This window comes from Pseudophryne corroboree, chromosome 1 (genome assembly GCF_028390025.1).
Source record: "Pseudophryne corroboree isolate aPseCor3 chromosome 1, aPseCor3.hap2, whole genome shotgun sequence".
Classification (NCBI taxonomy): domain Eukaryota; kingdom Metazoa; phylum Chordata; class Amphibia; order Anura; family Myobatrachidae; genus Pseudophryne; species Pseudophryne corroboree.
The window spans coordinates 72,773,512-72,800,828 of record NC_086444.1 but is presented as its reverse complement, the minus strand read 5'-3'; the positions used below and the strand labels follow the sequence as shown (position 1 = coordinate 72,800,828).

Here is a 27,317-nt window from a genome sequence, read left to right as displayed (position 1 = left end):
ATCAAAGTACAAAGTTAATACAGATCCAAAACATGGGGATCGGTGCACATCTCTTATTGCTTTGTACTGCTCATACAATGTACAAAGTGATATATTCTATATGTTCTTGTATGTCTCTAATATAACCTGTTTTCTGCTTTGTGATACCTCAATTAAACATCATCATAAAAAGAAAAAGAATGACAGTGTTGATTGGTGGATAGTCTGAGCATTTTGCCGACTGTGGATGAGTCGGCATCAACCAATGATTGGTCCCTTGAACCCAAAAACACAATGAGAATGACTGGTGCATATCCTCTAATGGACTGAGCAACCACAGATAATCTGTCCCAAAATTGTACTAGCCCAGCGCCCCCCCATAACACTTGGCTTTGATAGGGGTTAAGAGTGCATAACCTTTTCATTTGTAATGTTTGATTTATTTGTTATTTTGGTTTATTCGATAATGTATTTTTATTTCTGAGCAGATAATAGTCATTGTAAGGCTACATGCACACCATGCAGTATCGCATAGGATCTGGCTGATATTGGCCGGTCCCTAACGATATTGTATAGTGTGTACACTAGATATAGTGTACGATGTGCGCTCACGCGGGTCGTATGCTGCATTGCATGTCGGACCTGCATAAATGGTGCTAATGGTGCTCCAGCAAATCAGCTTCTAACTGTCATGTGTTTGAAAAATGACAGTTGTAGGAGCTGATTGGCTGGAGCACCATTTAACATTTGTAACAAGTGATAAGACTATCACTTGTTGATAAATCTGCACCTGACACACACACACACACACACACACACACACACACACACACACACACACACTCACTAAATTTCACATTACCAGTGCTCTTCTAGATGTCCTCGGTCAGGACCCAACATACAATCAATGAAGGCGGCACTCGGGATTGAAGACGCAGACACAGCCAGATCTCATCAACGTTTGAAGACTTTAATGTCTTGTCATCAGGATTAAGCATTGTATTTATGAATAATACAACAGAATGGACTCTGTCACCAATTTATTTATATATATTTACTTTTCAAGTGTAACATGAGAGGGGGGCACCGAAACATACCCATGCGCCGGCCACCATGACACCTAGCTACACCTCTGCCCAGGTAAAATCCACCACCCAGCTTACTGTCACCGAAGCCAGATGCATTCCATGAGACTGCACTGGCTTCACTGTGACTGGCAGTGACTTCCTATTGGAAGTCCTACCTGCCAATCACAGACACTACAGGCAGTCCATTGGGAGGTGTTTCCTCCCTCCAGGACTGCCAAACTGGGCTGAAATAGGCAGAGAGCTAACTTCCGGTAGGAAGCCACCTCCCTGCCTCATCAGCCCTAGCAGGCTTCTATGGGCTGCAGCTTTTGCAGTCCGTAGAAGTTGTGGTTTTGCGCATGCGCAGTACCGTCACTGCTACTGCATGTGCCCGGGTCCCAGTATCTGTGAACAGTACATAGCACAGATGTTGGGACCCAGGCAGTGGTGGGTAAAAGAAATGGGAGACCCGGCAACATCAGCAGCTGTAGCCCCTGCTCCTCCTCAAACAAGGTAGGAGCTGACGCTGCTTCAAACTGTCACTTTTCTAGTACATCTGTAAAATGACAATTACAAGCTGATTGGTTGGTATGGACAAAGTAGTAAAGTATGGGTTTATTTTATTTGTTGGGCTGCCTATACATAATAGTAAGGAATATTCCGTTGATACCGCAACTAACACAAATAAAATATATGCTTCTGTCTATGCTGCTTCTGAATTTGAGGAAATAACACAATATTATTTTTTTGGACTAATACAGTAAATATAAAGTATGCTAGGTGGCATTTTGTCTGGATTTAAATTACATGCAATATTGTCCTCAACTAATCAGTCCATTTATTTATTTTTCAGCTGAATTTCTTGTTCTGTTTATTTTCAGGCTCAGAAACGAATGACCTTGAAGTCTCTGATGTTGGCTCTTGCAACGATGCCGTCTCATTACCGCTACCTGTGTGTGTGTCACCTCATTGGATGGACGGCTTTCCTTGCTAACATGCTGTTCTTCACTGACTTCATGGGGCAGGTGGGTCACGCCAAGCTGCAGTCTATATGGTCCCCCAATACAAATAAATGGGACATAGTAAAGATCTGTGCCCACACACGTGCAAGTTGGAATTTTCTGGGGGCCTTCTACTGTTGAGGGGTCCCTCCAGATTCAGGATGGATGTTGGAAGGCCGTATCTAGGGGTGGGTGGCAGTGCAGGCACACGACGCGCGGCCTGTTGACACCCTGCAGCTTAGACAGCCACCGCCTGGAGAATCCATCGGACACTCCAGGTACCTGGCTGCTTCTTGCAGCTGAGCAAATGGATGCAATGGGCCTGATGCAATGGATTTACCTTTACCACACTTGCCTACTCTCCCGGATCCTGTGGGATGCACCCAATTTTTTTTTAAGTAGTTCCCCACACCTTGAAAAAGTGGGTATCCCACCCACTTCCTAACTACAGAATGCGGAGATAAATAATAAGAATATGCAGTCCATCGGGAAGGGGTGGGGCATAATGACGCAATTCTATAGTCATCACCTAATTTTAGCTACACCCCTATTCAAATATGCCTAATGAATCAACTAATCCGGCCTCGCCCCTGTCACCCCCCACCACCTTCTCCTGGAGAGAAGACATCAGATGCTGGGAAGTATGACCTTTTATTGAGGAACTTCAGAGACCTCTGTGGTGCCTACACAAAGCCTGCAGATGTTGCCTCCTTGCATCAGGCTCTTGAGCTCTGACTTTATATAAGCAGATGACTGGTAGTAGTCCCAGGATGCTAGATGGCCACCAACTGATTATTGTCCTGTTACATTTGTTGTTTCCAACACTGCCACTAGACTGTACATGGGGACATGTACTAAGCAGTGATAAAAGTGGAGAAGTGAGCCAGTGGAGAAGCTGCCCATGGCAACCAATCAGCTGCTCTCTATAATTTTATAATATGCAAATTAAAAATGTTATGTCAATGCTGATTAGTTAACACAGGCAGCTTCTCCACTTTTGTCACTGCTTAGTACATCTCCCCCCCCAAGGGGTCTATTTACTAAGCTTTGAATGGAGATAAAGTGCCAGCCAATCAGATCCTAACTGCCATGTCACAGGCTGTATTTGAAAATGACAGGTGCTGAGTGGCTGGTACTTTATCTCCATCCAAGGCTTAGTAAATGAACCAAAGTTGATTGTCCTGGAGCACTAGAGTATGGCCAGCATTGTCATGTTGAAAGAGTCTTTGTCAACAAGAGCTCTTAGTTGAGAACCATCACTTGGTATCAGCTGCTGAGACCTCCTCCTGGCTGGTCATGATTGGAGATGACACTCCTGCCTATACATCGGGATTTACAAAGCTCCTGCCCTTGTGTGACATTTCACATTATTATTCTTTTTTATATTAATCTCTATTACGGCAAATGAGGCAGAGATGTAGCAAAGCTTCTAAAGAATGGACAAATGGAGAAATTGCTCATAGTAGCCAATCAGCTTCTACCTATCATTCTATAGGGGTATGTCTAATTAGGTGCGAGTAGGGTCCTGCAAGACATTTCCACAATGAACTCACAAATGACATTTCGATTCCCATTCCATACTCTCATTAATTTTCTGGATGAAATTCACATTCTTGTTTGTGCGCTAGCCCTGAGCAGATGACAAAGTGGGAAAATCTTTATTAACTTGCTATCATTTTTCAACTATTTAAAAAAGAGCACAAATCATCCATTCGTCGCCTTTTTAAAAACCTCCAGTGCTTTTCTTACGGCCTCTACAGACCTTCTACATTGTCCTGCTACCTCAGTTTTGTTCGGTAGAGGATGGCTTCCCCACATTTTCATTAACTTTTCCCGGGTTGCATTTTGTAAAAAAATTGCGCAGTCTTGTAGCGACTACCGGGGCCACCTTGTGGCGCCCAGGGTGAAAAATAGGGGTGTGGCTTCATGGGGAAGGGGCGTGGTCAGTTATGCCCCCTGTAGCTGTTCCCTCAGTAGTTGTGCCCCCAGTAATGTGCCCCCTGTTGCTGTGTCCACAGTAGTATTGCCCCCCAGTACTGTGCCCCCTGTAGAGTTGTGCCCCCAGTAGTAGTATTCCCAGTACTGTTCCCCCTAGTTGTGCCACTTAGAAAAAATAAAAATAAATTAATTAATACTTGCAATCCCCGGTCCTGCTTCCCGACCGCTGCTGCCCTCCATCTCCGGCCGCTCCTCGGATCTATGGGAGAGACGTCATGATGTCTCTCCCATAGCACCGCATAGACACTAGAGGTCAATTATGATCTATGTGGCACTCCCACAATGCAGTGCGGTGCGTGATGACTTCATCGTGCACCGCATCTACACAGCACCGGGAGGCACCAGTAGCGGATCTTGCCACGGCGGCGGCTCCCTTCGGACGGCGGTGCCCCGGGCAAAAATCCTGCTTGTCCGCAGCAAGATCCGCTACTGGCGACTACCGCAAATTGCCATTTCTAATAGGACCTCACACCGCTCAAGTGCGCGCATTGCTGCGATGTATGTGAGATTCCCGAAACTCTATTTCACGAACTCTCACCTAATGGGACTCAGCCTATAGAATGTACTAGATACATTCTAGCTAGAAGTTGATGGTTTACCATGGACCTCTTCTCAACTGTTTAAAAGCACTCCCCCTCTTATCCCCCTCTTATGTAAATCACCCAGTAACATAAGGATCTATGTACAAAGCCTTGGAGAGAGATGACGTGGATGGAGATAAAGTACCAGCCAACCAGCTCCTAACTGTCATTATTAAAACCACTCCTGTAACATGGCAGTTAGGAGCTGATTGGCTGGTACTTTATCTGCATCCACTTTATTTCTCTACAAGGCTTAGCCAGGGTCGGCAACAGGGGGGGTCAAAGGGGACAACTGTACTGGGCCCCAAGGATGCAACACTTTATGCCCGCAGGTATGTGAGCCATCTTGTCCAGATGGGGCAGCGAGCTGTAGGCAGTGTGGGCGCAGCCTCAGAGTGACCGGAGTCTCACACACAGTGACTCAGTTGGCTGGATTTTCATGCCCTGTGCCGGACTCTTCTGGTGGGGTCTGCTGTGCGATGTTTGGGTCTGGATACTGGGGAATGGAGCACAGGTGAGTCTCTCCCCAGGGTAAGAGTGGATTGGTGAGGTGATACAGGGCTTTGGGATGGGGTGCGGGGAGCTGGTAATGCAGCATGGAGTTATTGGGGAAAGACAGACTGTGGGGTGGGTGGGAGGAAGGAGAGAGGGAAACGCAGACTGTGGGGTGTGGGAGGAAGGAGAGAGGGAGAAGCAGACTGTGGGGTGTGTGGAAGGAGAGAGGGAGACACAGACTGTGGGGTGTGGGAGGAAGGAGAGAGGGAGAAGCAGACTGTGGGGTGTGTGGAAGGAAAGCGAGGGAGACGCAGACTGTGTGGAGTGTGGGAGGAAGGAGAGAGGGAGAAGCAGACTGTGGGGTGTGTGGAAGGAGAGAGGGAGACACAGACTGTGGAGTGTGGGAGGAAGGAGAGAGGGAGAAGCAGACTGTGGGGTGTGTGGAAGGAGAGAGGGAGACACAGACTGTGGGGTGTGGGAGGAAGGAGAGAGGGAGAAGCAGACTGTGGGGTGTGTGGAAGGAAAGCGAGGGAGACGCAGACTGTGTGGTGCGTGGGAGGAAAGAGAGAGGGAGACTGTGGTGTGTGTTGGGGAAGAAAGACAGATATATATATATTTATATATGTGTATAAATAAATTTATATATTTATTTATCAACCGTTTCTTATATAGCGCAGCAAATTCCGTTGCACTTTAATTATATATATATATATATATATATATATATATATATATATATATATATATATATTCACTCTGAGGGGGCCCCAGAGATATCACTGTACCGGGCCCCAAGATATCTGTTGCCGGCCCTGACATTAGCACACAGACCCCATCATGGTATCTTGGTTATCTTGACCTTGTCCTGTGTGTGACCTGTGAACACTGTCATTTGCCCAAACATGTTCCAGGTAAAGATACATTGCTCTTTAATTTCTCTCAAAAAACAATAGCAGGCGATAATCAGTGTGTGTATATGTATAAGCCGCCAGACACGAATATTCCAGACATTATCTGTTCTCTTTTGAACTAAACTTGCCAGTGCTGTATCTGACAGATTTATACTCCATTCTGCAGATTGTTTACCATGGAAATCCATATGCACCACACAATTCCACGTCATACCTAATCTACGAGCACGGCGTGGAGATCGGCTGCTGGGGCATGTGCATCAATGCACTCTCTTCATCTGTGTACTCCTGTAAGTAACGGACCCAGCGCGCTGTGCCGCATTTCAGCTGCTTTATAAACATGAGCAGCTATTCTTGCCGTCTGGCTTTTATTATTTTCCAGGTAAGGATTTCTGATTCCCTTTTACTTGCACAGCATGAATACTTCTGTACATAGGCGTGCGCAGGGGGGGTGCCTGGTGCGCATAGGCACCCCCTAATGTCCGGCACCCCCCACACGCCTGTTGCTGCCGCCGATTCCCGTCTCAGTCTGATGCTGAACTTGAATGGAGGAGAGCGCTGTGCGCATCTCTCCTGCCCCTCACTGTGTGTCCCCGTCTCCGGCAGTCATTTATAATGTCTTTTGGCTGTCAGCCAATCAGAGCTCGCAGACTGGCTCTTGACTGGCTCACAAGCCGGCGCCATATTTCAAATGGCCGCCGGAGACAGCCAGGGACTCAGTGAAGTGAGGCACAGTAGAGACGCGCGCTGCGCTCTCCTCCACTCAGTGGCAGAGACGGAAATCGGCGGCACTGGCAACAGAGGAGGGTGAGTACAAATGGGGGCATATGTATCTGGCACTGCTGGGGGTAAGTGTGTATATGGCACCGCTGGGGGCATATGTATCTGGCACCGCTGGGGGCTAGTATGTATCTGGCACCGCTGGGGGCAAGTATGTATCTGGCACCGCTGGGGGCAAGTGTGTATCTGGCACCGCTGGGGGTATTGAGTAAGGTGCACCGCTGGGGGCATATGTTTATATTGCTTTGAGTGCCAATAGGCGGTGCTAGACATGCCCAAAAGGTGGTGCTAGACACGCCCAGTAGGTGGTGCCAAACACACCCCTCCGACGGTGCACCCCCTAATAAAATGTTCTGCGCACGCCTATGCTTCTGTGATAGGTAAGTTAAAAAAAAAAAAAAAAAAAAAAAGAAGAATAAAATGGAAATATATTATGCAGGTCCTTACTTAACCGCTCAGTAGTAGCTTAATGAAGGTGTATTTATAACGGCTGCACTGCAGGTTCATGGGTCCTTGGGGCCAGGGGCACAACCGGCTCCCATAGTATACTTGCCTTGACGCGTATAATTATTATTATTTTTTTTTCAATCATGTCAATTTTTATTGAAAGGGAGAAGCATACGGAACAGCGAATGTTGAAATAACAGTGACACAATCAGTATACCTGTGGCTAGGAAGCCAATATTAGTACGTACATAACAAATTTCTCCGAAAAAAAAGTACAAAAGACAGTAGAGGGATAAGACTAAATATCACAATAATGTTACATCTGGAGATTGTGAGAGGGAATAGTAAGACAGTTTTAGAGAAAAGAGAGACTAACTTTAGGAAGAAGCTCGAGCTCGTGACGTTACGAGCTGAGATAGAAGCGATAGATATGTGGAAATGTAGAAAGGTCAAGCCATGCTTACCGACATTCTGGCTGCTCTCTGCGTCAGAGAGCAGCCAGGTCGGCTCAGAGGGCGGGCAGGGGAGGCTGTGACGTAGAGGAGGGGGTGGGCCGGAGGTGGGGCGGAGCAAGGGCGGGGGCGGAGCAAGGACGCGATCACCGGCATTACACTGCAGGGGCGTGGCTATGATGATGCGATTCAGCAAGAATTGCGTTATCAACTGCCCGGACCGCCCACTTTACACACTAAGTGGGCAGACGGGCAGGGGGTCCCCGCGAATCGGGAGACTTGCCTGCTCTTCCGGGGGGCCAGGAGGGTCACCCGATTTTCGGGAGCCTCCCAGCCATTCCGGGAGAGTAGGCAGGTATGGGTCAAGCTGATGGGAAGAGGAGAACTAGAGAGAGAAATCAAGAGGTGGAGAAAGAGGAAGAAGAAAAAGAAGAAGAGGTCCTCCCCTGGATCGGGGGTCCGTTAAGTGTGGAGGAAATGAGGGTGGGAAAGAAGAAGAGAGGAAGGGGGAAAAAAAGAAAAAAGAAAGGGAGGTGGGGGAGGGAAAAAAGTTATAGATTGGAATTTGTTTTTAGTACAATCCAGGGAGGGGTGGTCATGATATCGGTACCAGGGGAGCCAGGTGGAGTGGAATTTGTGTACTGTGTTGCGTTGGAGGCTAGTAATATATTCCATGTATGCGACAAACCAAATTCTGTTTATTAGTGCCTGACGACTGGGCGCTTTGGGGCTTTTCCAGTTACGCGCTATTTGATATTTAGCTGCGCAAGAGATAAAGAGGATCAATTTTTTCGAATCCTTAGAAATAGCGTCGGGCAGAGCGCAGAGAAGAAGGTTAGCGGGTGAGAGAGGTGTGGGTAAATCAATTAGTTGAGACGAGAGCATGCGGACCGTAGCCCAATATTTAACGATTACCGGGCAGTTGACCCATATAATTATTTTAATTATTTAAAATAAATATAAATGTACTGTTCGTTCTCCCTCCCCTATAAAAATACATGGCTTCTGGAAATATTTCAGTTATGCGTGACAAAGCCACACAGGGGAGGATAGAGAGGAAGGAGAGAACGGATTAAAAAACTAGGAAAGAACAATGTAATTACATGTCGATAAGTGTTTAAAGGGTAGTGTCCCCAACAGATCAAAAGCAATTCCCCCAATTCCAAGACCTCACCGTGGCTTCAGAACAAAAATGGTCACCCCCAGGTTATGATGGGAGGGGTTTTACCTACAGAAGTGTGTTGACGAATGCGCAAAAGGTCGGTCTCAGCCCTCCTGCCAATCACCCAAACCCCCCTCGCCTTTTCAGGGTCATGTGTGTTGCGGAGGGACTGCAATGGTACTTCCAGTCTCTGCATGTTATGTCCTATTAGCCGCCTTTGAGGGATCTTTTCTTATATAGGTTGAGTATCCCTTATCCAAAATGCTTGGGACCAGACGTATTTTGGATATCGGATTTTTCCGTATTTTGGAATAATTGCATACCATAATGAGATATCATGGCAATGGGACCTAAATCTAAGCACAGAACTCATTTATGTTTTATATGCACATTATACACACAGCCTGAAGGTAATTTTAGCCAATATTTTTTATAACTTTGTGCATTAAACAAAGTGTGTCTACATTCACACAATTCATTTATGTTTCATATACACCTTATATACACAGTCTGAAGGTCATTTAATACAATATTTTTAATAACTGTGTGTATTAAACAAAGTTTGTGTACATTGAGCCATCAGAAAACAAAAGTTTCACTATCTCACTCTCACTCAAAAAAGTCCGTATTTCGGAATATTCCGTATTTCGGATATTTGGATATGGGATACTCAACCTGTACTCCTCCTTTTTTCTGCAAACTTCTTTTTTTTTTATCTATAAAATCAGACTCTTCTGCAGCAAATGCCCTACAGCTGCGTCTTTGTCACATTATCTTATGAAAGAAAGTACAATCTGCCAAGGTCAGTTACAAAACCACGCATCTGAAAGTTCAAGCCTATCCTGTCCTCTGTTCTAGTGACACATCCATCATTGCTATCAGAGTTCCAATCAGCCCTGTGCTGGGTGCACGAGTTCCATCAGAAACGGGTCCATTACCCATATGCACAACTCAGAATTGCACAGAGCTTTGCATACACTCCCATTACATCTGTTATCAGAAACATCTGCTACATGCATCTTGATACTTGCAGCCCAGTCGGCGCCCACTTCTTCATTATTTGTCTCTATTTGCAGAAGAGGCGCTTTGTACCTACCTAGTGCAGCACATGTGAAAAACATGCTTTGCGATTTAGGTGCATGTACATTCTATTCCAAATTGGGAGACTTGCCCCCATAGTGTGCAAAACAACTTTGTACCTATATACAAAATAATAATAATGATCCTTATTAATAGCACATATTTTGTTTGGTATCCCAGTGATAAATATGCTACAGTGTAACACAACTTACCTCTGCAATAAGGTCCAGACAGGGTCGGACTGGCCCACTGGTACACAAGGGAAATCCCTGGTGGGTCAATAACTTGTTGGTACAAGATCATGGATAAACTAGGGGCTTGATTTTATTTATTTTTTTCCCTATGGAGACTACACCAAGATTAGCCATCCTGACAATCAAAGTGTGTCGTCCTGACACACCACTGTTCCCTCATTTTATAAAGAAGCTATGTTCTTTGCATGTCCTCTCACACTCTTTAAGCTTGAGCTACAGGGTTGGACTGGCCTACAGTGGCACAGGGAAACCACGGGTGGGCCCCAATGCATGAGGGCCCACCACCTCCTCTAGGGATCAGGTTCCAGACTATGCACTTGTATTATACATGTTCACAGTCTTGAACCTGATCATAATGCACAGTCTAGAACAGGCATTCCCAACCACGGTCCTCAAGGCACACCAACAGTGCAGGTTTTTGTGATATCCAGGCTTCAGCACAGGTGACTTAATTAGTAGCTCAGTTATTTTGATTTAACCATCTGTGCTGCAGCCTGGATATCCCTAAAAGCTGCACTGTTGGTGTGACTTGAGGACCGTGGTTGGGAATGCCTGGTCTAGAACCATAGTCCTGTGCAGTATAATGTTACAATATACTGTACTGTGCTGGACTATGGTATACGTATTTCAAGCCTCTGAAGGCTGGCCACACTCGTTTCTAGTTCCCCGATATCTTTTTATAATATGGTGCCCAAAACTGAACACAATATTCAAGGTGTGGACATACCAATGATTTGTACAGTGGCAGGAATACATCCTTCCACCGTACAAATCATTGGTACGTCCACACCTTGAATATTGTGTTCAATTTTGGGCACCATATTATAAAAAAAGATATCCGGAAACTAGAAAGAGTTCAAAGGCGCGCTACTAAATTAATTAAAGGGTTAGAGACGGTGGAGTATGAGGAAAGACTTATTAGGTTAAATACTGTATGTATACACTAGAAAAGAGGCGTCTAAGAGGAGACATTATTAATATCTTCAAATATGTAAAGGGTCATTACAAGGAGTTAGCAGGGGATTTGTTTATTAAAAGAACCCTGTATAGGACACGTGGGCACTCGCTGAGGCTAGAGGAGAGAAAATTCCGTACACAACGTAGGAAAGGGTTCTTCATGGTAAGGGGAATAAAGATTTGAACTCCCTGCCAGAGAAAGTAATAATGGCAGACTCTGTAAATGCATATAAAAATGGAATGGACACATTTTTAACTGGAAAAAGTATCCAGGGTAATAGCATTTAACATATTGACATTAAATATCTGGGAATGGTAAGAGTCATAGGGTATATGCAATTCCGGATGAATTGCGTCTTTTTTTCGCCCGTTTTTAAATTCGACACAATTCGACCATCGAATCCCGGCCAGCGGGTGCCGGAATTCGACATACTCAATTAAAAACGGATTCGACAGTCCCACTGTCGAAAAACGGACCAATTGACGGATAAGTGCATCCTGGATTCGACTTTTCGGACGGCACTAAAATGGTTAAAAAACCCTAAAAAAAATTGTGTGGGGTTCCCCCTCCTAATCATAACCAGCCTCAGGCTCTTTGAGCCGGTCCTGGTTGTAAAAATACAGGGAAAAAATTGACAGGGGATCCCCCGTATTTTTAGAACCAGCACCGGGCTCTGCATCTGGTCCTGGTGCAAAAAATACGGAGGACAAAAAGCGTAGGGGTCTCCCGTATTTTTAACACCAGCACCGGGCTCCACTAGCTAGAGAGATAATGCCACAGCCGGGGGACACTTTTATACCGGTCCCTGCGGCCGTGGCATTAAATCCCCAACTAATCACCCCTGGCCGGGGTACCCTGGAGGAGTGGGGACCCCTTAAATCAAGGGGTCCCCCCCCTCCAGCCACCCAAGGGCCATGGGTGAAGCCCGAGGCTGTCCCCCCCCCCCCATCCATGGGCTGCGGATGGGGGATGATAGCCTTCTGCAAAAAACAATATTCTTTTATTTTACACAAGAACTACAAGTCCCAGCAAGCCTCCCCCGCAAGCTGGTACTTGGAGAACCACAAGTACCAGCATGCAGGGGTAAAACGGGCCCACTGGTACCTGTAGTTCTTCTGCAAAAAAAAAACCCAAATAAAAACAGGACACGCACACCGTGAAAGTAAAACTTTATTACATACATGCCGACACACACATACTTACCTATGTTCACACACCGACTCTGTCCACGTCTCCAAGTAGAATCCGGGGTACCTGAAAATAAAATTATACTCGCCTAAATCCAGTGTGTCCTTTTCTTTTTTTGTAATCCACGTACTTGGCAAAAAAACAAACCGCATACCCGATCCATGCACTGAAAGGGGTCCCATGTTTACACATGGGACCCCTTTCCCCGAATGCTGAGACCCCCCGTGACTCCTGTCACAGAGGGTCCCTTCAGCCAATCAGGGAGCGCCACGTCGTGGCACTATCCTGATTGGCTATGCGCGTCTGAGCTGTCAGCCGCTGACCGCGAGTAACCTCACCGCTGACCGGAAAGTTCCCACCATTGAAGATAATGGAGCGGCTGTGCGATGCGCTGTCTGACAGCTCAGACGCGCATAGCCAATCAGGAGAGTGCCACGATGTGGCGCTCCCTGATTGGCTGAAGGGACCCTCTGTGACAGGAGTCACGGGGGGTCTCAGCATTCGGGGAAAGGGGTCCCATGCGTAAACATGGGACCCCTTTCAGTGCGTGGTTCGGGTATGCAGTTTGTTTTTTTGCCAAGTACGTGGATTACAAATAAGAACAGTACAGCTACACTGGATTTAGGTGAGTATAATTTTATTTTCAGGTACACCGTGGATTCTACTTGGAGAAGTGGACAGAGGTCGGCGTGTGAACATAGGTAAGTATGTGTGTGTCGGCATGTATGTAATAAAGTTTTACTTTCACGGTGTGCGTGTCCTGTTTTTATTTGGGTATTTTTTTTTAAGTAGAACTACAGGTACCAGTGGGCCCGTTTTACCCCCGCATGCTGGTACTTGTGGTTCTCCAAGTACCAGCTTGCGGGGGAGGCTTGCTGGGACTTGTAGTTCTGCTGCAAAAAACAATATTCTTTTATTTGTCACAAGGCTATCAGCCCCCATTCTGCAGCCCATGGATGGGGCAGGACAGCCTCGGGCTTCACCCCTGGCTCTTGGGTGGCTGGAGGGGGTGACCCCTTGATTTAAGGGGTCCCCAATCCTCCAGGGTACCCCGGCCAGGGGTGATTAGTTGGGGATTTAATGCCACGGCTGCAGGGACCGATATAAAAGTGTCCCTTGGCTGTGGCATTATCTCTCCAGCTAGTGGAGCCTGGTGCTGGTGTTAAAAATACGGGGGACCCCTACGTCTTTTGTGCCCCGTATTTTTTGCACCAGGACCGGACGCAGAGCCCGGTGCTGGTTCTAAAAATACGGGGGATCCCCTGTCAATTTTTCCCCCGTATTTTTACAACCAGGACCGGCTCAAAGAGCCCGAGGCTGGTTATGCTTAGGAGGGGGGACCCCACGCATTTTTTTTCAGGATTTTAACCCATTCCCATTGAAAACCATGCTCTCTCTATAGTCCGTTCAAAAAAAAAAATCTTTTAAAAAATATATATAAATAATACTTGTGTCTCCTAATAAACAAACCAAGTAGATAACCCCTTCTAATATAAATAGATATGCTATTAGCAATAAAAAAAACACACAAAAAAACATGTTTTAATTTTCTTTATTAGATTCCGCCAGCAAAGCGAGGCGGAATGAAATTGACGAAATTACTGTCGAAAAGCACTGTTGTCGAATCGACATTCTTCAATTGAATATACTTTTGTCGAAAAGCCACATTTTTACCACTGCAGACATGTCGAATTTTTAAAATGTCGAATTGCAAAAAGTCGAATCTGAAACGTCCGTTTTTTTGTCGAAAAGTACTGTATTGCATTGTCGAATCCAATTCGACATGTTTTTTTTTGTCGAAAATGCCCCGTTTTTTGACTTTTGCGGCAATTCGACCGCAATTGCATATACCCCATAGTTGTCAATTGGTACTAAACCTTTACTTCAGCAGGTGCATTATAATATACACAGCTTATCACAGAATACAGGTTGATCCCGATGGGCATTTTGCCTCTTTTCAACCTCACTAACTATGTAACTATGTATGTATGTATATATTGGCCCCTATCACTGCTTTACCCCGGTGGGTCCTTCTTGCCTCAGTTCGACACTGCCCTTATGCCTCAGTCTGACACTGGATCCAGAGGTATCCCCCCTACTTGGCGCCATCTACAGCTACAGGTGACTGGCTGCGGTGTAATGCTTTCACCAGGTAGGGACTTCTCAATGCTAAAGGGGGTTATAGCTCCTTTAAAAATAGAGCCCTATTTGGTTAAAAGCGGGCAAGATAGACCTCAGCTGTTTCTGGAGCCGTACTGAATCATTTGCAATGTTTAGTACCTGATCCTATTTTATCTCCTCATTCAGAGTATATTTTCATCTTTATACTTACATTTCATTGAAAACAATATTTAAACTATGCTGCTGTCCCTGCTTTACTGAGCAGTGTGGAATAATATATCCTAATCGTTCATTCACAAAAGCAGCATTAAATCCTGGCTTTGTGCAGTTGATGGTGCAAAAGAATAAAAAAAAATGTCCTGGTACGCAATTATTAATAGTTACAGTTACTGCAGAAAGCTGCTTATCAAATGGGCATCCATAAACAAGGTTGTGACCCCGCACCAGTCCTGAGATTTCAGAGATAATTTATTAAACCAGAATTAAGTAAATATGTATGGTAGGTATACCTACAATTGTTAGTACCTGGTGGTGCACCCAGAGTCAGAAAAAAATTAATTTAATATAGGCGATATTTCAGCATATACTGAATGTGTACTCTCACCCTTCAACCTACCTTTATCTTCATCTGCAGCATTTAATTTTCTTAGATCAGCGGACTCTCATTTATGATTCACAGGTGAAAACCTGCGTCTAACGTAGACAGCAGATCCGCATTTTCCTTTCTCTGCAATCTTTATTCGGTGCACTCTCATTGGTGGGTCGACCAATTGCGTCAAAAGTTACTACCATACCCCACCGACAGAGCCCGATCTCGTCTGATCTTGGAAGCAAAACGGTGGTGGGCTGGGTCAGTACCTGTGAGGGAGACCCCCAGAGAATACCCGGTGTTGTAATTAATGACCCCCTCCGACCGGATACCAACAGCAGGATCACCACTTTTTCTCTCCCCTCCCTTTTTTTTTCTCTTTCCTCTTCTTTTCTGTTTTCTCCTTCTTTTTACCAGATATTTAAAGCCCAAAAATTAACTAAACCTATTGTCTCTCAAATACGGGGGCAATTAGTAGGCAACTCCTTTATATATATATATATATATATATATATATATATATATATATATATATATATATAATTCTGTTACAACACATACTCCTGATAAGACTGGTCCGATTAATTATGACCCATTGAGGTCTCATTAAAACAAGCTTCGCTTGTGCTGGTTGGTTAGGATTGGATATAGAACTACAGTGTCTATATCCCCCTACAAGTCTTTTTTGGTGATTAGACTAACCAGAACATTTCCAATTTTTTAAGCACTTTTAGTGCATATAGATATAATATATCCTATTAACCAAATAAGGTGGAGTATAAGAGGGAGGATTTATTTTAAATTAATTAATAAAAGCTATGTCTTAATAAATAATCATATAACAAATAACAAGAGTGCACCCACACAAGAGTCTTCTGCAAATTTGTTTTCTATCAAATGGGCATCTCAGACTGCTTCAAGGCAAAACGTCTATGTCCCCCAGTGGGGGAGATTCCATGAGGAACAACATTTGTTTCGTGATCTGATGCGTTAAGGTGCCGTCAAATCAATTACATAGGCCGCCTAGCGCATGTGGCCAGGTAATACTGCTCTGTGCACACTGTACAGGGTATCGATGGGGGCACATAACATATAGAGAAGGTATAAAGATTGTAACAGCCAATAGTTCAGTGATTATAGTGATTTGGATAGGAAACTATTCTGCAAATCACTGTAGTTAGGGGCTGTATTAACTATGCAAGACATTAGTAGTTTTCATAGTTAGGAAATTGGCTTCCAAATAAAATGACAGTATGGGGAAAGAGACCCATGTAGATTGACTATCATGTATTCAGGACACTGGACGCACGTTTCACCAGGGGTTGTGCTTGGTCACCATCCTAGCAAGAAGCAGCGATTCCACCTCCACCCACATCTGAATAAGGCCCCATACTTCTTTTTAATTTTATGAGCATAATAATAATAATTACATTTTAACAAAAATAAATTCATGTTTTGTGTCCCATGAAAGAGCGGCATCCAGATGATAGGTTGCCAGGATTAAGGTCGACAGTCAATAGGTTGACCACTATTGGTCGACATGAACAAAAGGTCAAAATGGCAATGGTTGACCCAGGAAAAGGTTGACATGAGTTTAAAAAAAAAAAAAATATTTTCAACTTTTCATACTTTTTACTTTTCATACTTTTTACTATCCATGTGGACTATGGGGGTCATCCAAAGTTGATCGCTCGCTATCTATTTTTTGCAGTGCTGCGAACAGATAGTCACCGCCTATAAGGTAGTGTATTTTTGCTTTGCAAGCGCGCGATTGCATGTGCAGCCGAGCGGTACAAAAAAGTTTTGTGCAGTTTCTGAGTAGCTCAGAACTTACTCAGCCGCTGCGATCACTTTAGCCTGTTCTTGTCCGGAAATTGACGTCATACACCCACCCTGCAAATGCTTGGACACGCCTGCGTTTTTCCAAACACTCCCAGAAAACGGTCAGTTGACACCCATAAATGCCCTCTTCCTGTCAATCTCCTTGCGATCGGCTGTGCAAATGGATTATTTCGTTAGATCCATCACTCAGCAATGATCCGCTTTGTACCCGTACGAAGTACCTGCGCATTGCGGTGCATGCGCAGAAGTGACTGAATCACAGCGCAGCGAAAAATCCTAGCATGCGATCAGGTCGGAATGACCCCTATGATTGTTAATAGTAACCTAGGGAGTGAAGCGAGCCATGCAAGGGGGATGCGGTGCACTAATTCGGGTTCCCAGTCTCTTTACGGAGAAAACAACATCACAATATAACAAATATAACAACCCCCCCCCCCCCTCCCCGTTGACCTTTTCCTATGCCTTTTTTCAAGTCAATCCATTGATTCATAACTGAAGGAGTCTGTTATGTTTTTTGTTCTTCTGCAAACCCCTTTGTTTAATAACGTATTTGACTCATGTGAGCACCACCAACACCCCCATTTACTGTATATACCCTAAAACTGTGTAGTTCATCAGCTAAACTATTTTTTTTGTGAGAGCGACTAGTCCACAATAACAACACATCTGTAGATGGTTCAGGTGTCATTCGATACGGAGTGTGATGTAGATTTGCAATAAGGTTGACTAGTATTTACTGTTAGTAATGTACTTCAAATAATTATTTTCCCTGTGCGGGATCAAAAAAAACCTTTTTGTTCTATACCTTTCCAAAACAGCAAAGAGGAGTCTGACCATATGCTGTCGATTTTTCATACGAAATATATTACTAAAATAAGTTTTCTCTCTTTTTGTGTTAGTTTGTCTTTAACTGCAGAAAAGGTATAGGTTTCTTATGGATATCCTAACAAGACTAAATACCCTACCACAGCGGTGGCCAACCCCGTGGCTCTTGAGCCGCATGCGGCTCTTTCTTTACTCAAATGTGGCTCTCAACACTCAGTCACATGACCACAGCAGAACCAGAAACCAATGCACTCCAGCCAGCAGCACTACATTGACTGAAAACTGAGGGAGCCAAATACTATAGGTGAGACATCCACTGGCAAATAGAGGACATATAAGGGGCTGCTGCACTCAGGGGCTTGGTGGCAACTTTTATCCTGGGGGGCAGACTCAAGTAAGCAGCCCCGTTTTTTTTACAGGGAATCTGCAGTCACGTGGCCCTGGAACACTTAAATTGCACTGGCCTGGGGGTCAGATGGTACCCTGCCCCTCTTCTCAGCCATTCCCTGGCCACAAGTTGGGGGGACTGTAGTGACATATGAGGGTGGGCTGGAGTAACACAGGAGTGTTCTGGCAGGAGAGACACAATGGGGGAGATTCAAATTTTGAAAAGTCAGTTGGGAGTCTGTCTAATAGACAGGAAAAAACAGACACCCAACCGACTTTTCAAACATTTGAATCTCCCCCTATGGGGGAGCTGACTGTAGTGACATATGTTGGAACTGGCTGGAGTGACACATGGGGGAGCTGGCTGAAGTGACACATGGGAAGCTGAAGTGTATTATGTGAATCTGGCTTTTTCAATATATTTTATATGGATTTGACCTTTTCAATGTATTTAATGTTGGATCTGGCTTTAAAATTTATCTTATGCTGGATCTGGCTTTTTCAAAGTATTTTATACCAGGGGTGTGGCCTAGCTGGCATAGAGCCACACCCCAGTTTTGCACATGCGCCTTCGCCTCAATGTCGGCTCTTTGACGTACCTAACAAGATATTTTGTCTCTTTGTCTCTGAATGGTTGGCCACCCCTGCCCTACCACATCAAGTGAGGGGTCACCCACCTTTTTAACCCAAGCCAGAAATGCACAGTTATTTCCAGAAGGTGGTGCACTAGCAGGAAAACCTTTGCACATCATGGAATTTCATGCATTTTTGAATAGCTGCAGGTCTTCTATAAAGAATGGTTCCTTGCATGAGAAGACCTAGAATAGGAAGTGTCCGGGTACAAATATGCAACTGTCACTCTCTCTGATAACTTGCAATGCACATTACATTTTAAGTATACATTAAGTAATTTTAATGGCCACATAATTTCAATGAAGGTACTCCTATTCACTACCTCTTCTCCTGGTCTCCACCAAAAACATGTAGGGCACCATTTAAAACTGAGACATAAGCTAAAGGGTTCTGGATTTGGCAAACAGCAGTAAGCTTAGGTTACCACTATTTGTCTCTACACTGCTTATGCCACATATAGATGGCATTAGCAGGTTAGTCTCTATTCCAGGCAGAGGTAAATTTAGACATCATGGGGCCCTAAGCAAGATACAGATTTGGGGCCCCCCTCCCCCAAACAATCCACAGCACTATATTTTATTTATTTATTTATTATCCTTTATTTATATGGCGCCACAAGGGTTCCTCAGCTCCCAATTACAGAGTACATAAACAAATAATCAAGCAGGAAAACAGCAACTTACAGTTGACAATATAGGACAAGTACAGGGTAAATAAACATAGCTACATCAGCAGATGACACTGGAATAAGTATCAGGTGGCAGAAGACTGCTGGATTTGGTGCAGTTGAATATTATTAAAGTAAGAAAAGGATAAGCACATGAGGGAAGAGAGCCCTGCTCGTGAGAGCTTACATTCTAAAGGGGAGGGTAGACAGACAGGGGTCAGACAGATGGGGTACATAGAGAGCGTGGAACAGAGGTTTAGGATGAGATTTGGCTGGGTTTGGTGAAGAAGTGGGTCTTGAGAGCCCGTTTGAAGTTTTGTAGAGAAGTGGAGAGTCTGAGGGGGAGAGGTAGGGAATTCCAGAGAAGTGGTGCAGCACGTGAAAAATCTTGGAGGTAGGAGTGGGAGGAAGTAATCCGTAGGCAGGAGAGTCGACGTGCATTAGCAGAGCGAAGAGGACGGGTGGGAGTGTAAAGGGAGATAAGGTCAGAGATATAGATGGGAGAGGAGTGGGTGAGGGCTTTGTAAGCAAGTGTGAGAAGCTTGAAATGGATTCTGAAAGGGAAGGGGAGCCAGTGAAGGTCTAGTAAGAGAGGAGAGGTGGACGTAGTGCGTTTGGTGAGGAAGATGAGCCGGGCAGCAGCATTGAGTATAGATTGGAGTGGAGAGAGGTATTTGTCAGGAATGCCAGTTAGGAGGAGATTACAGTAGTCCAGTCTGGAGATGACCAGTGAGTGGATAAGAGTCTTAGTAGCATCCTGGGTCAGAAAGGGTCTGATCCTGGAAATATTTTTTAGATGAAAACGGCAGGTTTGTGAGAGGTGCTGAATGTGTGGTTTGAAGGAGAGGGAGGAGTCAAGGATTACTCCAAGACAGCTCACTTGGAGGAGATAGTAGTGCCATCAATAGATAATGAGATTGTAGGAGGTGAGGTTATGCGGGAGGGAGGGAAGATGATCAGCTCGGTCTTAGACATGTTAAGTTTAAGAAAGCGCTGGGACATCCAGGAAGAGGTAGCAGAGAGACAGTTGGAGATACGAGTGAGGAGAGCAGGGGAGAGGTCTGGAGAGGAAAGATAGATTTGAGTGTCATCAGCATAGAGAAGATATTGGAAACCAAAAGAACTAATGAGCTTACCTAGTGAGGACGTGTAAATAGAGAAGAGTAGAGGACCAAGGACAGAACCTTGGGGTACCCCTACAGTTAGTGGAAGTGAGGGGCAGGTAGAGTAATGAGAGGAGACAGAGAATGAACGGTCAGAAAGGTAGGAGAACAGCTAAGAAAGGGCAGTGTCACGCAGACCAATGGAGTGAAGGATTTGCAGTAGGAGAGGATGGTCCACAGTGTCAAAAGCAGCAGAGAGATCTAGTAGAATAAGTAGAGAGTAGTGTCCCAGTGATTTAGCAGCATGGAGGTCATTGCATACTTTTGTAAGGGCAGTTTCAGTGGAGTGGAGAGGACAGAAGCCAGACTGGAATGTGTCAAGCAGTGAGTGTGAGGAAAGAAAGGAAGTAAGGTGGTTGTAGACAACACGCTCAAGGAGTTTGGAGGCAAAAGGGAGGAGAGAGATGGGTCGGTAGTTGGAGAGAGTGTTTGGATCAAGGGTAGGTTTTTTAAGAATAGGAGAGATGAGTGCATGCTTGAAGGCAGAGGGGACAGTGCCTGATGAGAGGGAGAGATTGAGAAGGTGGGAAAGATGGGAACAAGCAGAAGGAGAGAGGTAGCGGAGGAGGCAGGAGGGGAAAGGGTCAAGTGGGGAGGTGGTGAGGGGATAGGAACGAATGAGGGCCATGACTTCCTCTCCAGATGCATGGGAGAAAGATGTCAGAGTTGGTGCGAGGGATGGGGAGGGTTGGTAAGGGATGGGAGAAGGCTGGTTACTGATGGTCTGGTGTGATGTGATGTCCTGATGTATGGAGTCAATTTTGGATGTGAAGTAAGTGGCAAAGTCAAGAGCAGAGAGTGAGGAAGGGAGATGACGTGGAAGTGGGCAGAGAGGAGTGAGTTGAGAGTGGTAAAGAGGCGCAGGGGGTTGGAAGACTGGGAGGAGATGAGGTTCTTGAAGTATGACTGTTTAGCAAGAGAAAGGGCAGCACTGAAGGATGAGAGCATAAGTTTGAAATGGAGAAAGTCTGCCTTAGAGCGTGATTTCCTCCAGTGTCGCTCAGCAGTACGTGAGCATTTTTGCAGATATCTGGTGCATTTGGTGTGCCAGGGTTGAGGTGTTAATTTGCGAGGCTGAATAGTGGTTGGTGGAGCAACAGAGTCCAGAGCAGAAGTAAGGGATGCATTGTATGTGGAAGTGGCTTGTTCAGGGCATGAGAGAGAGAGAATAGGAGAGAGAAGTGAGTCAAACAAGGAGGAAAGGAATGTGGTGTCAATAGCTTCAATGTTACGCTTAGTGATGGTAGCCTTACGAGGTAGAGATGGGGAAGTCGAGAGAGATAGGTTAAAGGAGAGCAAGTGGTGGTCAGAGAGGGGAAATGGGGAGTTGGAAAAATCAGAAATATCACAGCGGTGAGTGAAGACCAGATCCAGTGAGCTCCCATTCACATGGGAGGGTGAGGAGGTCCACTGGGAGAGACCAAATGAAGAGGTGAGGTTAAGGAGTTTAGAGGCAGGGGATTGTGTGGGGATGTCAATAGGGATGTTGAAATCGCCTAGGATAATGGAGGGAATGTCAGAAGAGAGGAAGTGAGGAAGCCAGGAAGCAAAGTTGTCGATGAATTTGGAAGCAGTGCCAGGGGGGCGGTAAATGACAGTTACTCTAAGATGTACTGGTTGGAAGAGGCTTATAGTATGGACCTCAAATGTAGAGAATGTAAGGGATGGTTCTGGTGGTACGAGTTGGTAGGAGTAACTAGAAGGTAAAAGGACCCCAACACCACCCGCATGGCGACCCCCAGGTCGGGGTGTGTGAATGTGAGGCCCCCAGCAGAGAGAGCAGCAGGAGAAGTAGTGTCAGAGGGCGTAATCCAAGTTTCAGTAATGGTTAGTATGTGTAGGGAGTTGGAAATGAAAAGGTTATGAGTGGGGACCAGTTTGTTACAAACAGATCTGGCATTCCAGAGGGCACAGGATAGGGGGTATGAGTTTGTGGAAGAGATGTGAATGAGATTATCAGGGTTGCTGTAGCGATGAGGTGAGATTAACTTTGAGGGCAGGGATGATGAGAGAGTGCACAAAAGAGATAGAAAAGATGGTCTCTTGGTTGGCGCACAAAAGGAAGAAGAAATTGGTCAATCTAAAATATAACTTTTAATAATAATCAATTAAAAATGATGTGAAATATACATGGAAATTTTTTTTCTAATAAAAGATACCGTATCTATTAAAAAATATATATTCACTGTGTGTCATTTATTGTGTTTCCATTTATGGTAGTATTGTTATTTAAAGGATCTGGACCACTCGTGATAATCTGAACATTCCTAATGCAATTATGTGGATAGGGGTCCAACAAATTACTGCTATTTTTAGCCTCAAAGTTCTATACCTCTAAGATAAGAACCTAAATTGATACTTGAATGGGATGAGAAAAAACACCCTGTGATATATTGAGCTACACTTTGGGTGCAGTTCTATTAACTAATACCACATCCCCGTAATTTCTCATATAGGGTTAATCCTTTCAAAATCTCCTGTCCACATTACCAGGATGATTTACTGGAAGGAAACAAACTGTAACATGTTAGACCATACAATGTTGCGGTTCTCTTTTCCACTACCGCAACACTGTAACTGTTTAATGTAGTTAGTCCTCATCTGTTGCAGAGAGATTCATGAAAAAAATGGGACAGACTAGCATGTATAATGTGCTCACATTCAACTTCACGAGCGTGTCACTAATGATGTATACTTGTATAGCATGCTACCTCTGCAATTGACTTCATGATTTGATCCCGCTATATCAATCTTTAGCGAGAAAACACTGGTATATGTTATGAATCACAGACTAATTGTCACCACGTTTTCATACCAAACATCATATCATTTATTATAAAAAAATGTTTCCCCAAATAATTTTATATACTGCTGGATTGACCGTCTCTGTGTTAAAATGATCAGCTGCACGTGATTGCAGGGGCTTATAATGAAGAGTATTTGTATGTGGCCAGATCCTTTAAATAACAATACTACCATAAATGACTCACAGTGAATATATATTTTTTAATAGATACGGTATCTTTTATTAGAAAAAAAATTTCCATGTATATTTCACATAATTTTTAATCGATTATTATTAAAAGTTATATTTTAGATTGACCAATTTCTTCTTCCTTTTGTGCGCCAACCAAGAGACAATCTTCTCTATCTCTTTTGTGTCCTCAATCTGATTGTCTATGGCGGCACCCCCAACATACGAAAGTGAATTAACATTATAATATATGTATTAATGGGGTTTATACTATACCAGAAAGAACATTCATTGACCTTTTGACTAGTGCAGAAGTTTTTCCCCTCCCCCTTGTCCCTTACTTATTGTTGTTGATGAGAGAGTGGTAATGGTGCGGGTGCCTGAGCTAGGAGGGGAAACTGCAGGAGGTGGGCAGGGAGGGAGGTCAGTGTGATGTGGATGGGGGTGTGGGAGGTGACAGGGAAGGGAGAGAGGGAGCAGGGCTGAGTTGTGGGGTAGCAGGACCATGGGGCAGAGGTAAATGAAAGTGGGGTAACAAGAAAGGTGGGGGAAGGAAACAGAGGGATGGAGGGGAGACCGAGGAGGAGGTGTAGGAGACTAGGGGGAAGGATAAAGATACATGATTTGGTAGACACTGAGTGATGTGGGGAGTATAAGAAAGTCTTGACATAGTGTTAAGTAGGTAAATAGGTTGAGGGAAAGTGGAAGTAGGAGAGGAGAGTGTAAGGGAATCCGAGCAGAAGAATTGCAGAAATGCAGGTGAGAAAAGCAGTGTAGGCTAAATGGGTGTAGATTTCGTATGAAATGAGTCAAAAGCGTAGATAAAGTGGGTGCAGAAATGTATCTGGAGTGTAAGAAATGAAAGGATTGTGAGAGGTTTAAGAAGCGATGGTAATTATGTTAGATGTTTTAAGTGTTTGCAGGTAAAATTGCATTGGTGCAGCTGTGCTTAAAAAACAAAATTACAATAATACAGATACAAGCATTTGTAGGTGAAATGGACGGTTTTTGTATTGTCCAAGTAAGGTAGTTCCATGCTATTTAATCAGATGGAACAATCAGGAGGTGAGTGATCTGAGAATTGACTCACATTTGTTATTAGTTTTCTTTGTTTTGTTAGATTGGTGTCCTTCTGTTTTCCTTCTTTTTCACTTCGATTTAACGCTGATAGAACGCTGCTGTTATGTGGCAATTTTATCACGCTTTGATACAATGCACGCTTAGATAGTAAATGCACAGCCTACACCATTGAACTTAACTAGAGGACTACTACAAGTGAAACCAATAATTGAAATCTGTAGCCACACCCCACCCCCTCAAATGCCAAGCAGTAAATTACCTTACAAAAACAACCATGCATTCCACAAACATTAAACTGGGTCTATATCATTCATACCTAGAAGAATTAGCTTTGCATATACACATATAGTGCAGCAGAATATGTTGGTGGTTGTAGTCAATTGTAATTACCTAGAAGAATTAGCTTTGCATATACACATATAGTGCAGCAGAATATGTTGGTGGTTGCAGTCAATTGTAATTACCTTCTTGATTTATGCATTTTATGTTATTTGTTGTTTTTCCACCTCTATTACAGTATATTACTTCCCCCCCCCCCCCCCCTTCATTGGTTGCACCATGGCCCTCATTCCGAGTTGTTCGCTCGCTAGCTGCTTTTAGCAGCATTGCACACGCTAGGCCGCCGCCCTCTGGGAGTGTATCTTAGCTTCGCAGAATAGCGAACGAAAGATTAGCAGAATTGCAATTAAATAATTCTTAGCAGTTTCTGAGTAGCTCCAGACTTACTCTTACACTGTGATCAGCTCAGCCCATTTTGTTCCTGGTTTGATGTCACAAACACGCCCTGCGTTCGGCCATCCACTCCCCCGTTTCTCCAGACACTCCCGCATTTTATCCTGGCACGCCTGCGTTTTTCCGTACACTCCCAGAAAACGGTCCAGTTTCCGCCCAGAAACACCCCTTTCCTGTCAATCACACTCCGATCACTTCAACGATGAAAATTCTTTGTTCGCACGTGAGTAAATCTACTAAGTTTTGTGCTAAAATACTTAGCGCATGCGCGCTGCGTACCATGCGCATGCGCATTTTTGCCTTAATCGCTCCGTTGCGAAAATCGGCAACGAGCGAACAACTCGGAATGACCCCCCATGTCCACTCACTGACTGCATTTTATATCAGCATTTTATAATGCCCATTATTAGCTTCTTCAGTCAGTGTGACAGCCCCACTGATTGTAGCAGGCATGCCCCCATTGTCAATACAAAGTAGTACTTAGAATAGATTATAATGGCATATTGATATATCATCAGTCAGTGGAGGTCTTGGTCCACTGGAAATGCTCTCCAAACAGCCTAATCAGTGGACCCACAAGGCCCCCTGAGATCCACAGGGCCTTAAGCAGCCTCCTTAGTTGCCTTTGGTAAATCCTCCTCTGATTCCAGGCAATGGGAATCCAGCAAAAGCCTTTATGGCTTCAGCTTAACCTTCCAGGTTTTCCTGTGTCCCTGCCGGCTGCAAGCGCAGTTGCATGTGGCCAGATATACATTGAGCATATGTACGTATATTGCTTGTTAGCTGTCGCTGGCAGTGGAAAACTGCGAGCAACACAGCGTAGGGCTCTGACTAGATGGGGACACCACAGAGCTTCGCTAGTGGGGTAAGTAATGTTAAATGTCTGAGTCCTACTCACTAGTATCACTGTAATATAACAAAATATGCCATTGGTAAAACATAATTATCAGTAATACTGTAAATGGATGCCACACTCTCTAATCCTGCAGTACAAGAATGGTGAGCGTCTTTTTACAGCCCGATCTCCCATTAGTAGGACTTATCCTTAGCACTCACATGAACACTAAGGGGGAATTCAACTAGCCGTGGCAATTTTCCATTGGCTAATCGATCCCCTGGATGTACAATTAGCCCAAAAAATCAGCCCGACTCCAGCTGAAGTGCATGGTTTGTGTGCCCCTCCCCCCCCCCCCCCCCCCCACTAAAGAAAATATTTCAGTTTGATTAAACTAAGCTACCAATTGGCTTAAAGCTAACCATGTTAAACATCCTCACAATTGAAGGCTGTAATCATTCTCCTCATCACCCTCCTTAAAGTTGTTAAAATCATCATCACACAATGTTAGCTTATCGTCAGTGTTACAGTCTATGTAATTGGGAGCAAATGTCTTCTTCATAAAATTTGTAGTTCATTTTGATTAACCTCCGTTTTTCCACTTTTTATTCGAAGTAGCCTCCTAAACCGATTGATCACAAGGTTCCCTGTTGAGCAAAATACTCTTTCCAAGTACACACTGTAGGGTGGGCAGCTTAATAAGTACACCATACTGTAGCTTGTTTGTACAAAGGGTGCTTTTTTTCCTCCCAGTATTCAAAGGGACTGTGGGGGAAATTCAGACCTGATTGCGCGCTAGCCTTTTTTGCAGCACTGCGATCAGGTCAGAACTGCGTATGCACTGCAGTGCGCAGGTGCTTTGCACGGGTACAAAGCGGATCGTTGCTGTGCGATGGGTTTTAAGAAGAATCCATTCACACAGTGGATCACAAGGAGATTGACAGGAAGAAGGCGTTTGTGGGTGTCAACTGACCGTTTTCAGGGAGTGGTTGGAAAAACGCAGGCGTGTCCAAGCGTTTGCAGGGCGGGTGTCTGACGTCAATTCCGGTCCCGGACAGGCTGAAGTGATCGCAGCAGCTGAGTAAGTCCTGGGCTACTCAGAGACTGCACAAGGTT

The 27,317-nt window shown here is 44.6% G+C and overlaps 1 protein-coding gene and 1 pseudogene across 2 annotated transcripts in view; both read left to right on the top strand.

Annotated features, from left to right (window-relative positions):
- The window catches only part of SLC45A2 (solute carrier family 45 member 2), a 300,223-nt gene that overhangs the window by 187,407 nt on the left and 85,499 nt on the right, over positions 1–27,317 (top strand). For both annotated transcript variants that reach the window (XM_063960601.1, XM_063960611.1), the window contains 2 exons: positions 1,928–2,071; positions 6,199–6,322. In XM_063960601.1, coding sequence (XP_063816671.1) covers positions 1,928–2,071; positions 6,199–6,322 — 268 coding nt within the window. The remainder of the gene's footprint in view (positions 1–1,927; positions 2,072–6,198; positions 6,323–27,317) is intronic.
- Positions 15,255–15,373, top strand: LOC134949190 (5S ribosomal RNA; annotated as a pseudogene).